Source organism: Dama dama, chromosome 14, assembly GCF_033118175.1.
Source record: "Dama dama isolate Ldn47 chromosome 14, ASM3311817v1, whole genome shotgun sequence".
Taxonomy (NCBI): Eukaryota; Metazoa; Chordata; class Mammalia; order Artiodactyla; family Cervidae; genus Dama; species Dama dama.
Genome location: NC_083694.1, coordinates 67,749,540 through 67,764,170, shown reverse-complemented (window position 1 = coordinate 67,764,170; position 14,631 = coordinate 67,749,540). Strand labels below are relative to the sequence as shown.

The window sequence follows — 14,631 nt, the reverse complement described above, 5'->3', positions numbered from 1 at the left end:
ATTCCTTTTTCCTACTAGTCTTTAAAATTCACTGTGTATTTTACACATACAGAACATCTCAAATCAGACTAGCTACATTTTAAGTGCTCAACAGCATATGTGGCTAGTGGCTGCTGTAATTGGACAGTCCATGTCTAAACAGCACAAACTTTAGCATTCATACATTCAACAAGTACTGCATTCTAGAAATGCTTTATTTTCTTTACTGATAAAACTATCCTGAGGCAAATACGTCAGAACGTTAACACGTGTCCATTCTTGCTAGTGAATATATTTTCTTTCAAAATATTCATTAAATAGTACTTTTCTGAATTAATTCCCACCCTCCTACAAACAGAAAATAATTTACTACCCAAAGTCTCTAAATGAACACCTTCAAAGTTACCAACGTTCCAATCAAATTAGACATGAAAGTAACAACTTATCTATTTAAATTATCTATTTAGCAATTTATCCATTCCACTACACTTATGGTTATAACTTATTTTAAGACTTTTAGAAATATAAGCTATTTCTGCACGACAGAATCATCTTCTCCAACTCACTTTTTCTAATTTGGAGTGAAGCAGACCTGTGTATTAAGGACAGGTCTTTTATCTCTATAACATTCTATCCCTGTAATTAAAATCTAATTCATGTTTAATTTTGCTACTAATTCCTTAACAGCAGCACACTGTGCCCACTTCTACTTTACAGGAATAAGCTGTCTTTTGATGTGACTCTAATATGAAGGGGAGGAAAAAGTTGTTCCCCTCAAATGGTTCTCATATTTAAGCCTTAGTTCCTCTTTTAAAGGGGCTTCCCTGGTGGCTCAGATGGTAAAGAGTCTGCCTCAGTGCAGGGGGGACCTGGGTTAGATCCCTGGGTTGGGAAGATTCCCTGGAGAAGGAAATGGCAACCCACTCCAGTATTCTTGCCTTGAAAATCCCATGGACAGAGGAGCCTGGCAGGCTACAGTCCATGCGGTTGCAAGGAGTCAGACATGACTGAGCGACTTCACTTTCTTCTTTCACTTTCCTCTTTTAAAACAACCTTCACTTTTGAAAGAGATCCATAATGCAGTTATATCCATAGTAACAAAAAATATTTCCCTAGTTAAATAATATATAGCATTGGGAAGTAAAGAAGAGACACCTTTTAAAGTAACTTGTGCTTAGTCACTCCATCGGGCCAACTCTTTGCGACCCCATGGACTGTACCACCAGACTTCTCTGTCCATGGAATTTTCCAGGCAAGAATACTGGAGTGGGTTGTCATTTCCTTCTCCATTAAAGTAGTTTAGATCCAATCTATGCAGAATGCTATTAGTACTGGATTTATCAATAACCCATACAAACCTTATATATCTTAGTAACAGTACTTTGTGTAGCCTTTTAAACACTTCAAAAATCAGTGTATCATTTGGTGCTCAAACAATGCATTTACGGCACTGTTATTTACGACCTGTTCATAGGATAGAATCTAATAAATAACCACATCACAAATTTTAACTTTCTCACTTATGTGGTATTTTAGGAAAGTATTCTATAGTATACAACAATATGTATATTTAGAGTTCATCTCTTCCAGAAATCCTAAAAATCAACATAAGCCTAAGAAGTAAGAATTGAACTGACAATGTAGAAAACTGCTTTTGGAAGAAAAAACAGTTTATTTCAGGACAGTTAAAATTAGCTATTGCATTCTTCTAATTTTTCTCCCTAAGCATCAGTACAGAAACATAAAATCCAAAAGAACATTCAGCTGCACATTCTGGTAACTGGATATTCTTCTCCTATTTAACTAAAGACCAAATGTTTTCTAAGCACTTAATTGTACTAACGCATTATGGCTGAAGTCACTTGGTAGGGGAAATGTCTTTCTTGCTCAGAGATCTCCGTACACCTGTCACAGTACATTGCAAAGAGATACAGAACAGGTAGTGCAATCCACTTAGTAGCCTTGACAATAATTTCCAAGAAGAGAAAAGAAATGCATTAAAGCAATTTAAAATGGCCTAACCACTGATTAATGGTAAATAAATGATGGCAATTTTATTGTTTCCCAAGTGTACTCTGATGGTCAGCAATGTTACAGTATAATAATACAGTATAATAATAGAGTGCTCCAGCCATCCAGAGGCACACTCTGCTATTCTCAGCAGGCTCCAAGATGATTGCACAGGGAAGGACAGTTACTACCTTCTATTCAGTTCAGTTCATTCAGTTCAGTCGCTCAGTTGTGTCCAACTCTTTGTGACCCCATGGACTGCAACAACCAGGCTTCCCTGTCCACCACCAACTCCCGGAGCCTACTCAAATTCATGTCCATTGAGTCAGTGATGCCATCCAATCATCTCATCCTCTGTCGTCCCCTTCTCCTACCGCCTTCAATCTGTCCCAGCATCAGGGTCTTTTCAAAGGAGTCAGTTCTTCGCATCAGACTACCTTCCATGAAATCTACTTAAAATACGATAAAAATACTTCATATACACAGAAACCTATTACAAATTTAATACTTATGAATTGTTAAACTTCTCTTTAACCTGTGTGTACCTTCACCTTGGAGTTTCACTTCCCTGGTGGTTTAGTGGTTAGGATTTGGTGCTTTCAACTTGGAGTTTCTCCTAGCATTATGTTTCATTTAGTCACTACTATCTCCAAATTTGATTTGCTCTAAAACAACTGCATTTTAAGTGGTAGTAGTGATCTATTATATTGGCTCTTTGCAAACTTTTCTACTAATTGCATTATTTCTTTTGAAGTAGAGAAATTAAAATACATGCAATAAGTGGGATCTGATAAATACTGAGCAAAACAGAATAATTCCTTTCTGACTCTCACACGTTGCTGTTGCTGTTGTTTAGTTGCTAAGGCATGTTGGACACTCTAAGTCACGCCAACACTCTGGGACCCTATGGACTGTAGCCCACCAGGCTCCTCTGTCCATGGGATTTCCCAGGCAAGATATTGGAGTGGGTTGCCATTTCCTCTTCCTGGAGATCTTCCTGACCCAAGGGTCAAACGCTCATCTCCTGCAGTGGCAGGCACCTCCTTTACCACTGGGTCGCCAGGGAAGCCCAGCTATCACATGCATTGCTGCTGTTGTTTCAGTCGCTCAGTCCTGTCTGACTCTTTGCGACCCCGTGGACCGCTCACCAGGCTCCTCTGTCCATGGGATTCTCCAGGCAAGAACAATGGAGTGAGTTGCCATTTCCTTCTCCAATCACATGTATACTCTTCTAAATTTTACTGGGTTGGGGGGGAGGACTAGCAAAAGTACTACCTTGTCTAGCTACACCAAATTACCAAAGTGATCATTTCAATTAAATTCTCTAAGAATGGGTGTTGCTTTATCTTTAGTTGAGATGAAGAAGAAAAACATTTTCTATGTCACGTGAAGCAAAACTGGCTTGTAGTAATTTGGGGCCAACAGTAATGTTCTGAATAAAATATGCTTAATGGCAGAAAAAGAATACATTCATGAATAGACTTTTAAATCTACCTATATCTACACCAACATTAAGCAAAATTATCATTTTTCAGTGAACTTCATAGTTTCCAAACTACCTTCTATCTGTGTGCACCTATTCCCCACTTTAAGCAGTCAACGCTACTTAGTTTTTCTTGCCAATCTCTCCACATTAAAAGAGAAAGAGATCTAACCTCATTATTTGTATTATTCACATCTGTATATATATGATTTCTAATGCTGCATTTTAAATCTCTTATTCTAATTGGAAACATTTCGTTCTTGTTTAAAAATTTTAAAATATAACCAAACAACTGGACAGTCTGAACAGAAACCAATTCTTCTGAGAACAATAAACAAACAAACAAAACAGAAAACCAAAAATGGGTAAGGAGTACCATGTATGTTCATTTACTTTAATTTCAAAGGTGTTATTCCTGACAGGACAAATCTAGAATATGCAATAAACAGACTGTTTTGGAATTAAGAAAGCTAGGGGTTAAAATAAAGCCAAAATCCTCCCAACAGCCAAACAAAACACCAATCTTTCTTTTCCTATCCCCCAGGGTGTCCTTGTAGCCAAGAATAATACATGCGGTGACCTAGTCAACCTATGGCTGATAGAGACAGTACTTTATGTTGGATTTATGCTGAGTACTAATGCAGGATCTTACCTGTAATGTACATGTGTGACTGCTGGTTTCCTGTATCCAAGGATCCAGGTTTGAATATCTATGGGTTCAGCTTTGGGATAAGCTATGGTTGTATCTATTATCCACTGGAGGCCTTTTGATTTGTTGTCTGAGAACAATATAAAATTGGATCAATTTTTATATTATTTGCATCAAATAACATTAAAAAAAAAACTAACCTGCAGCAAGCATATAAAGTACAAAGCATCTTGCAAACATCAGAAGCTAAAGTATCACATCACGAAAGTGAAAAGCAGACCTCGAAACAAACAAAAAATCCATTCACTAAATATAACACAAGATAATACAAACACTAAGATTTGTGATACTTGGAAGACATTAATAAATATTGGAGTAAGGCAGTAAAACTAAGCATTTTATTGACACACATGATCTTCAGTTGCTGCTTTTGTTCAAAACCAACAACAAAAAACCCCTCCCATTATGGCAAGAGTTATAGAAAAATAAAGCAATAAACCTGTCCATCCTGTGGTAGGAACAACAGGTGGTAACCACTGTTGTGACAGGGGCCAGGGAAGTTCTGCTTACTTCAGTCCTCTGCACGCTGTTTCTGTTCCCAGCTCAGGGTACAAAGTTGAGCAAGAATTGAGAGGGGAATCCTCACAGAGAATGCTAATAGGTAGACTTTAAAGTATAAAGGTCTATCCTTTGTTTGAAGTAATTAAAGGATCTTTAAAACAATAAAACTTACTTTTTAAACATAAGGCCAAATATACAGAAGGAATCAGCAATATCTTACTTAAAATGTCAAATAATTAAAACCTGGCCTAAAATTCTTTTGAAATTTTAGATAACATTCTAAAGGGGAAAAAATACTCATATAAGAAATAAGTTTAAAAAATTTAATTTTTAAATAATATATTGCTGAAGGAATAGTGTTATGTAAAGAGAGACATTTTAACAAGCTACCCATGACATACAGGCTGAAATGTTTGGAGCTAAAGTGATGACTGCAACTTACCTTGAGTTGCGTTAAAAAAAAACAAAAAAACCACCAAGATGGACTAACAGACAGATAGAAGGATGGAGAGACATGTGATAAAACAAATACAGTAAAGTGTTAACTGTAAAATCTAGTTGGTCTGCTAACTGCAAAATTGCAAAGTTCTTTTAATTTTTATGTATGTTTAAAAATTTTTATAATAAAATGGTTGGGAAAAATCACCAGAGTTCAGTTTAATATTGATTAAATCATACAAAAATGAAAATACTAATCCTTTTAAAGTTAATTAGATACAACTTTATTTTTACATGTTTATGTTTACATGTTTAAAACCAACATGAAGGCATGGTTTGTGTTTATATAGAATAAAATACTAAATAGTGAATATGAACACAAAAAATAAAATAAAATACAAATACCAAAACATAGAGAAGAAAAGGTAAAATTTAAGTAAAACTAGTTTTGGGGTACACAGTTTTATAGCATTTCTTATGGGATTTTTCCTAATCTACTAGAATAAAAAAAATTTTTTTTTCTTGACAGGTAAGAAGTGGATTTATTTGGAGAGATACACATCCCATAGACAGAACGTGATCTGTCTCAGAAGGCGAGTGCAGCCCTGGAAGAAACACACTCCACAGAGTGTGGGTCATCTCAGAAGGTGAGAGGCCTAAAAATTTCAACTAAGGTAAGAAAAGTAATAAACAATTTCACTTTGGTTATAAACAGACTGTTTCTCTCCAAAAGGAAAACAAAATAAAACATTTTTCTTCCCTTGTGTGTAATCAATATGATAAGTACCCATTCCTTTGGGATCTAGACCACTAAAGAATATTGACTGGGTAAAACTATTTAAAAACAGCAGCCTTTATTAGTGCAATTAATCCTGTTTGGAAGACCTTTGCCTTCAAGCTTTGGCTTGGCTGACATTGCTACAGTGTCTCTGCAGCCGTGAAGCTATTCTGAACCTTCCTTTTCTATTAAAAGACTCTTTCAATTTGTCTTTTTAATAGATGATGAAAGATCAAGAGAGCTGACTGCCAGACAGCTGTTTGGAAAAAACAAATAAAAGAACTCAGCACAATCTCATGGCATGATTTTTATATCTGACCCTTACTGCCATCTAAAATAACACATATTTCTGAGGGTCCATCATTTCCAGTTTTATTTTATCTAAAGACTATTAAAAGAAATAGCAAAATGCTACTAAGGAAACAGACCTAGTCAGTTTCTTTCAGCTTTCTGATTTATAATTTATCAGCAAACATTCATAGTGTCTTAGAGAAAATTGTTCAAAAGAGCCTTCACGTTGTCTGCACAATAGATGCTGCAGATCTGCATACCTCACCAGACTATCTGTAAGAGAGCTGCATCTTTGAGGGTGGTTTACTTTTTCCTGGCCATGAAAGTAATACGTAATATTTTTTTTTAATTCAGAAAAGTATTAAGAAATGGGGAAAAACTATCCATAATGTTACAATTCAGAGAAGCAATCACTAATATTCTGGAATCTTTCCTTTCACAAATTTTCTACTGCCTTATTATTTACAAATTTAAGCTCATATTGTTTACACAAGAGTTGTTATGTTCCTCCTACTCCATTAATATTATAGAGCAGAAGCATTTTCTAAGTCCATAGACATCATTCATAATGGCTGTGTTGTATTCTGTTAGATGGATATTTAATAATTACGTATCTATTCTCTCTTCTGGCTATTTCCAATTTCCTGCCATTTGATATAATTCTGTGATAAACTACTGCGCCAGTATTTCAGATCATTCTATTTTGATAAGTATTATATGCAGTGGAGTAACTAATCAAAATTTTAAGACTTTCAATAAATATTGCCCAAATGTATTAAACTCATTCTCTGTATTAAAAAAAAAAAAAAACTTTCTAAATTTGATAAATGCAATATATATATATATCATTACAATTTCATTTGCTTACAGTTTTTCAAATTAGTCATTTCTATTCCTATATCTTTTAATATAGTAATTCCACTTATAGGAATTTACACTACTTACATGCTCCACATATGTGAGAAGATATTTACAGGGATGGCAGCTGAAGCAGTGGGGATGGCCAGGAGAAAGGTATACAGGAAGGGAAAGACACCTTTGACCTTATATATTTCTATACTATTTGAAAAACTTAATGTAAGCATGGACTACTTTGTAAATAGTAACATTAAAAAGTTATATTTTCAGGACTTCCCTGGCAGTCCAGTGGCTTAGGATGTGCCTTCCAATGCAGGGGATGCGGGTTCAATTCCAGGTTGGGGAACTAAGATCCCACATGTGAGCCATGAGCTGCAACTAAAACCCAACATAGCCAAACAAATAAATATTTTAAATTATATTTTCATCTTCTTCCTCAGTATTATTTCTATTCAACAAAATTATAAATATAAAAAAGAACTCCAGAAAAGCCTCTAATTCCAAGAAAAGAAAAAAATGCTAAAAACCATCATACCTAATTCCTTAGTGTCTCCTCCTGCTGGACTTCCATTTTCCTGTCGTGCTACAAGCGCACGCAAAATAATTTTTGTTGCCCCAACTCTCGGCAAAGTGACATGTGTAAGAAATGGCAAGTTATTTTTCTTGGCAAATGACTGACTGGTTTCTCGCCTCTTCCTGAGGAAGCCCCCTTCTGGAAACAGAACAATCCATTTTCGATCTCTGCTCCTGTAATTATTTTCTAGGTGCTTCTTAAGAAGAAGAAGCTGTTGGTCACGATGAGATTTTCCCTAGAGGGCAGATATATGTATAATAAGCATAGGCATGTTTGAAATTTAAAGACCATAAATGCTAGAAATTACTGCTTCCAGAGTAAATCCCAAACACAGGCTAGAATAGTGACTTCCCCCTGCACCCTGTTACTTACTTCCCCTTTTGACCACAGTGGCAAAAGGAAGTTATTAGCACTTGCATAAATAAACCCTTCTCTCTGCAGAAACAAATTGCTCTAATTGCCCCTGAGAGTTTATTCACTCATCATTAGTGAGTATTTACGGAGTACCTACTACTTACTTGCCAGGCACCTCTTAGAGATGGAAAAGTAAGACACCTCATGGAGGATTCATGCAACTGGTGATAAGTGTTAGGAAGAAGAGTAAGAGGCTGGAGAAAGGCAACAGGGTCGGGGGAAGCAACTCCAGGGAGGTGAAATTTAAGCAAAGAGCTGATAATGTGAGAGAATAAGCCATGTGAACGTGAGTGGCAGAGACAAAAGTGACGAGGACAAAAGAGACAAAGGGCCCTGAGGTGGGAGTAACCTCGGCATTTCAGAGAGCATGACAAGGTCAGTGTGGCTGAGAATTGCAGAGAGGTGGAGATCGTATGAGAAAGGCCTTGAGTTTGGTGAGCAGTAATTTGGGATGGGATGTCATTAAACAGTTTTCAAAAAGGGAAAGTCATGATCTTATTTACATTAAATATCTTCTGGCTCTGGTGACAAAAAGACTGCAGGAAATAAGTTAGGAGACTGCTGTAGAGTCTGGACAGGGGAGTTTGATGAGATTCAACTATAGGATATAGATGAGAGGTGCATACATCTAGGAAAAAGTCTGAATGCTAACAGGATGTTCTGATGGACTGGGTCTCAGTTGTGAGGGAAAGTAAGGAAAGAGGATAACTTGGATACTGAAAAAAAGAATTCAGAAGCATTTTCAGGAAAGTCCCAAACTTATGACTAAATATTAGAAAGGTTCTTCCTTTCAGTATGATCAATTTGCTAGTAATTTTCCAGCCAACAAAATTACAGAAGCTCCCCCAAATAATTTGTATGCTTTCGGTCTTTAAATTATTCCAAATGCAAAACAAGTAACAATTTTCTTAGCTGATTTATGGAACTGATTATGATTAAACTTTATTTATTAAGTTCCCAAGACTACATGTAAACTATTTTTAATATCCTTGGAAATATTTTATTAAAAATGTCTGGCAGCAAAGGCCCAAGAGATTTTCTTTAATATTAATATTTTTTTCTCTCTCTCTTACCCTCAAGTTATAGATTTTAATTACTATCTAACAGGGAAAATATTTTTGCTCTTTATAAGTGAATTTGTAAGTCTCTCCAATAATCTGAAATATAGTCTTAAGTATGCAAAACACTGTAATAAAAAAAGGAAATGTTTTGGAGTACATTATTTTCTATTTTCAACTCCTCAAAGTTCACTGACAATTTAGTTTAATTTAGCCTCTTCTTGAGGCCTAAGGATCATCATGGTAACAAGGTCAACTGTTACAACACCATAAATTCAATAATTTCCTCAGACTCCTAAGTAGTTCATACAGCTTTTCCTCTGGACTCCACCCAGACTGCTTCAATTGTCAGTTCTGCTGTCTTTCCCTCCAGCGACACTAAGATGTTAGGTTAGTTTCTTCATTAAGTTGCTCTGAATCACTTATAAGTTGATCTGCTTATTTTGTTTCAGTCTTATTGTGGCCAATCCCCATTCTCAGTTCTTCCTGAGGTTCCAAGCCTGCTTTTTTTCCCATCTCTCTGCTCAGAAAAACCAAGGGCCTTCCCAGAAGGAACGAAGCAATTATACAGAATGGGGAAAAAAAATGTTTTGTACATAAAACTGTCTGGAGCAAAGTTTATGTATGTGAAAATACATGGGATATGTATTTTCATAGGGCTCAGAAGTTTTTCTACATTATTCCAGCTTATTTCTGAATTTGCAGTTCTCAGAAGAGGTTTAATTAGATTCACTAGCAATTCATTAAATAAATTAATATGTACAAGGTACCGCACCATCCAAGGTGAAGTTGCTAAATATATAAACAGTAGATTAGTGTGGCATTACCATACATAAAAACTCTTGATATCATATTTCAGTTATCCAGTTTTGAGAAAATAAAGCATGTGACTCTAAGTAGCATATCAGGGAAACACTATTTTGATAGGTGAGTATTTTTTTTTCCTACTAAACTATTCCTAATGCTTGGGATCCATTCCCAATCCATCTTCGTACATCAAACTCATACTCATTCTTTAAATTTATGCCATGTATTATGTTCTTCTCTAAGGTTTTTCCGGATTTACAGAAATCTGATGTACTCAGTTTTCATATTATGAATTCACAAAATATTTTCTCTTATTTATTTAATTATTTAATATTCTCCCTACTGGTAATCTTATTTAACAATCTCACAATTGCTAATTTAGGTATCTTCCGTGTCATGTAACAGTGACTCGTAAATAAAATTAACAGTGATCTCAGAAGAGCTGAGAATGTGGCAGGTGCTTGAAAACTGTTTAGAAAGGGAGGAGGAGAGTAGAGATGAAAATGTTTGCATTTTTAATACTTATGCCTACTCAAATTCAGACTGAAATAATTCAAACTCTGTTTTAGGGAACAGATTCCCAGCTCCCTGAGATAACTACAAGAGGCTCTACCTATTTTAATTAGTTTTGTGATATCTCTTTTTACACTAAAGAATCAGACTGATCAAGACTCTCACTATGGAAAAAAATGCTCATTAGTTACCTGTCTTATAAAGAAGTCTCCATGAATTAGAGAAACAATTCCAAAGTTTGTGTATTTAAAAATATGATCCATCAACCACATCATCTGAGCAACAACCTGAAATATTTAAAAGCAAAAAATAATTAAATATTGGATAGAAAAAATACTGAGTATAGTCTAGCCAGTATCTAAATTTTAAGCATAATCATCCAACCATACTTTTCATTAACCTAAATATTTAAAATCTAATGCTATTTCTACAAATAAAGTGCTACATGAAAAATTACAGGTCTTGATTCCAAGTCTTGGATTCTTAAATCACAGATATATACATCACTGGGTAACAGATAAAACTGAATTAACTTAAATTTGAACCTAATGATTTCCAATTTGTTCTACGTAATCATCACTGGTAATTCTTACATAACTTGTAAAGTTATTCTGAAACAATACAATATGCCTAAATTATCAAATGAGGGCTGTGAGTTTAATTAATAAGCACTAAGCCTTTGTAAAGGCTTCCTTAATAGCTCGGATGGTAAAGAATCTGCCTGCAATGCAGGAGACCTGGGTTTGATCCCTGGGTGAGGAAGATCCCCTGGAGGAGGAAATGGCAACCACTCCAGTATCCCTGCCTGGAGAATCCCAGGGACAGAGGAGCCTGGTGCACTACAGTCCATGGGGCTGCAAAGTCAGATACGACTGAGCGATTAACATTTTTATTAAGGCTTTATAAAAACCTTAATATCTTTGTTAACATCTTTTTTAAGGCTTTATAAAATGTGACTTTACCTTAATGGTTAAAATATTAAAAGTCAAAAAATGTAAAGATATAAATACGAAAATATAAAAATGTTCAACAAAAAGAACACTAAACAATTCATTTACTCGATAAATACACTGTACATTTTAAAAAATTAATTCAGTAGGTTGATTTACACATTCTACTATGAAGTGTATTTGTTAGCTTATACAAAGCCATACTCTTTATCACCATAAAAATACTGTTTCTTAAACACAAAAATATTATCCATTGCTGATAAGAGTATCCATTGCTGATAAGAATTAATACTCTATCAGGAGGAGAAGCAAAATTTCAAAATTAAAAAGAAGTGTAAACAGGATCTAGTTAATGAATTCATTAATTGCTCTCCCCTGCTGAGATAACAGCATCCCTTGTTATAAGCCTTAAATAAATAAAGTGAAAACTAAAGCCTCAATCAAGAATGCAACAGAGCTCTACTTCAGTTCCTACAGGAATAACAAACATAAATTCCATCTCTAAGCACAAAATTGTATGAACACATAAGGAAAAAATGAAGCATTGACACCCATGTGTTGCTTTTACAAAAACATAAAACCCCACAAATAATATAATACTTAAGCTTCTGCCTTAATTTTTCAGCATTACTAAATAATTCAGTTGCATGACTCCTATTCCACCAGTTTTACTATATAAAATAACTTTAAAAAAGTAAAGACACATGCCCAGTGAAAGACTGATTTTCAAATCAATTAATACAGAATAAAATAATTACCAACATCTCATGTTTAATCTTGTTTTGCTTTGTAATGATAACTACTTTGTGTAAATAAATTTGAGATCTGAACTAAATGGAATTTACTGAAAAGTTTCCCAAGAAACAAAACAAAAAGCAAGTGGATTCAACGTGTAAAATCTTTGAGCTTTATACACAGTATGAAGTGTGGTTGCAAATTATTGATCTCTGGGTTTAATATACCAACACTATAGTAACTAGCTTTTATGTTTAATCTTACATTTATAGCGGATTTACCTCCTCAGTTAGAAAGTAACCTAAAACAAATTCAATAAGACAGTCAAGCTATCTTCTAAGATTTGTACAGATAATTCTGTCCTAACTTATTTTAGCAGAAATATTACAAGTCAATAAATATATATTACATGTCCAATAGAGTTCTATTAGTAGAAATGAAAATTCTTAGTTTTATCATCAGCTGCCATGAAAGGGCAAGACCCCTCACTTTACAGACATTTCTTAAAAAGGTACTAGAATATTTAGAAAATATAACTAATCCTTTGACTCATATTCCTGAAAAAAGGAAGTCAGTAAACACAAGCCGCCTGAGTCAACTCAGTCGACATTTTACAGGTTGTCTGTCAGAACACTGCTAGGTATTTCCAAGGGACAAAGTTCAGTTCAGTTCAGTCGCTCAGTCATGTTCAACTCTTTGTGACCCCATGGACTGCAGCACGCCAGGCCTCCCTGTCCACCAACTCCCAGAGTTTACTCAAATTCATGTCCATTGAGTCGGTGATGCCATCCAGCCATCTCAACCTCTGTTGTCCCCTTCTCCTCCTGCCCCCAGTCCCTCCCAGCAGCAGGGTCTTTTCCAATGAGTCAACTCTTCACATCAGGTGGCCAAAGTATTGGAGTTTCAGCTTTAGCATCAGTCCTTCCAATGAACACCCAGGACTGATCTCCTTTAGGATGGACTGGTTGGATCTCCTTGCAGTCCAAGGGACTCTCAAGAGTCTTCTCCAACACCACAGTTTAAAAGCATCAATTTTTTGGTGCTCAGCTTTCTGTATAGTCCAACTCTCACATCTATACATGACTACTGGAAAAACCATAGTCTTGACTAGATGGACCTTTGTTGGCAAAGTAATGTCTCTGCTTTTTAATATGCTGTCTAGGTTGGTCATAACTTTTCTTCCAAGGAGTAAGCGTCTTTTTATTTCATGGCTGCAGTCACCATCTGCAGTGATTTTGGAGCCCAAGAAAATAAAGTCTGACACTGTTTCCACTGTTTTCCCATCTATTTGCCATGAAGTGATGGGACCAGATGCCATGATCTTAGTTTTCTGAATGTTGAGCCTTAAGCCACCTTTTTCACTCTCCTCTTTCACTTTCATCATGAGGGTCTTTAGTTCTTCTTCACTTTCTGCCATAAGGGTGGTGTCATCTGTATATCTGAGGTTATTGATATTTCTCCCATCAATCTTGATTCCAGCTTGTGCTTTATCCTCTACATTAATTATCCTTTACCCATAAGCATGGATTTTCTACATATTCAAACGTCTGGAGAGGCTTACATAAACGGCTCCATTCTTTATATCATTCTGAAATGTTAGTAAAGTCAATGGTTCTCCAGTTTAGAAATCTGCAAGGACAGTTTTGGCTGTCACAATAGCTAGGGAGTTCTACCAGCATGCAGTAGGTTGCAGCCGGATAAGGAAAACAATTCCAGCAGGACAGTTGAGAACAACAGTGCTGTCCTACCAAAATGCAAGCAGTGCCCCTGCTCCACAGAGGAATGATGACGGGCACCACAGGAATTCCTGAATTCAAAAAGCTATGTTACACTTATATCACCATTAAACTAATATTTTTAAGTGTTACTTGCTCAGTCATGTCCGACTCTGCAGCCCAATGGGTTCCTCTGTCCATGGGATTTTCCAGGCAAGAATACTGGAGTGGGTTGCCATTTCCTTCTCTAGGGGATCTTCCCGACTCAGGGATTGAACCCGGGTCTCCTGCATTGCAGGCAGATTCTTTACCATCTGAGCCACCAGGGAAGCCCTAGTGGGCCAGTTTTAAACTGACATTAGCTTTCTTTCTTTGAAAGTGCCCACGGAGTATGCAATTAATCAAGTAAACATTTCTACTTGTGAGTATAAATTAATATTGCCCCACACTTACTAGGTAGGAGGTAGAGATCATAATGTTCTACCTTTTATTTTTCAACTACTCCTTTATGAAACAAGATAAAAATTCTCTAAATTTCACATTATTTAGTAATATCAGATGGTAAAAAATATTTAGTATAACTAATCTGAAAATGGGAATAATTCTGGACAGAAAAATGAGAAGACCAACTAACTGAAATCTTTTTACAAAAGCAAACAAATAAACCAAAATTTCTTTTGTCCACAATATTGGTGAATCTCAGATTACCTATATTCTGACTAATACAGTCATTATTTCTGCCAAACTGAAGTTAAGAGTACCAAAGTTAGGATATTTATACTTATCATTTTAAGCACTTTTTGAGACTCAAAAACCAA

The 14,631-nt window shown here is 35.6% G+C and overlaps 1 protein-coding gene across 4 annotated transcripts in view; it reads right to left on the bottom strand.

The window, feature by feature from the left end:
- Nucleotides 1–14,631, bottom strand: part of LPGAT1 (lysophosphatidylglycerol acyltransferase 1) — an 82,685-nt gene that overhangs the window by 28,207 nt on the left and 39,847 nt on the right. For all 4 annotated transcript variants that reach the window (XR_009695852.1, XM_061161010.1, XM_061161009.1 and 1 more), the window contains exons 4-6: nt 10,605–10,700; nt 7,583–7,856; nt 4,125–4,251 (exon numbers count right to left, since the gene is read on the bottom strand). Coding sequence is in view for 3 of the 4 variants with exons in the window: in XM_061161010.1 (XP_061016993.1) it covers nt 4,125–4,251; nt 7,583–7,856; nt 10,605–10,700 (497 nt within the window). In the remaining variant the exon portion in view is untranslated. The remainder of the gene's footprint in view (nt 1–4,124; nt 4,252–7,582; nt 7,857–10,604; nt 10,701–14,631) is intronic.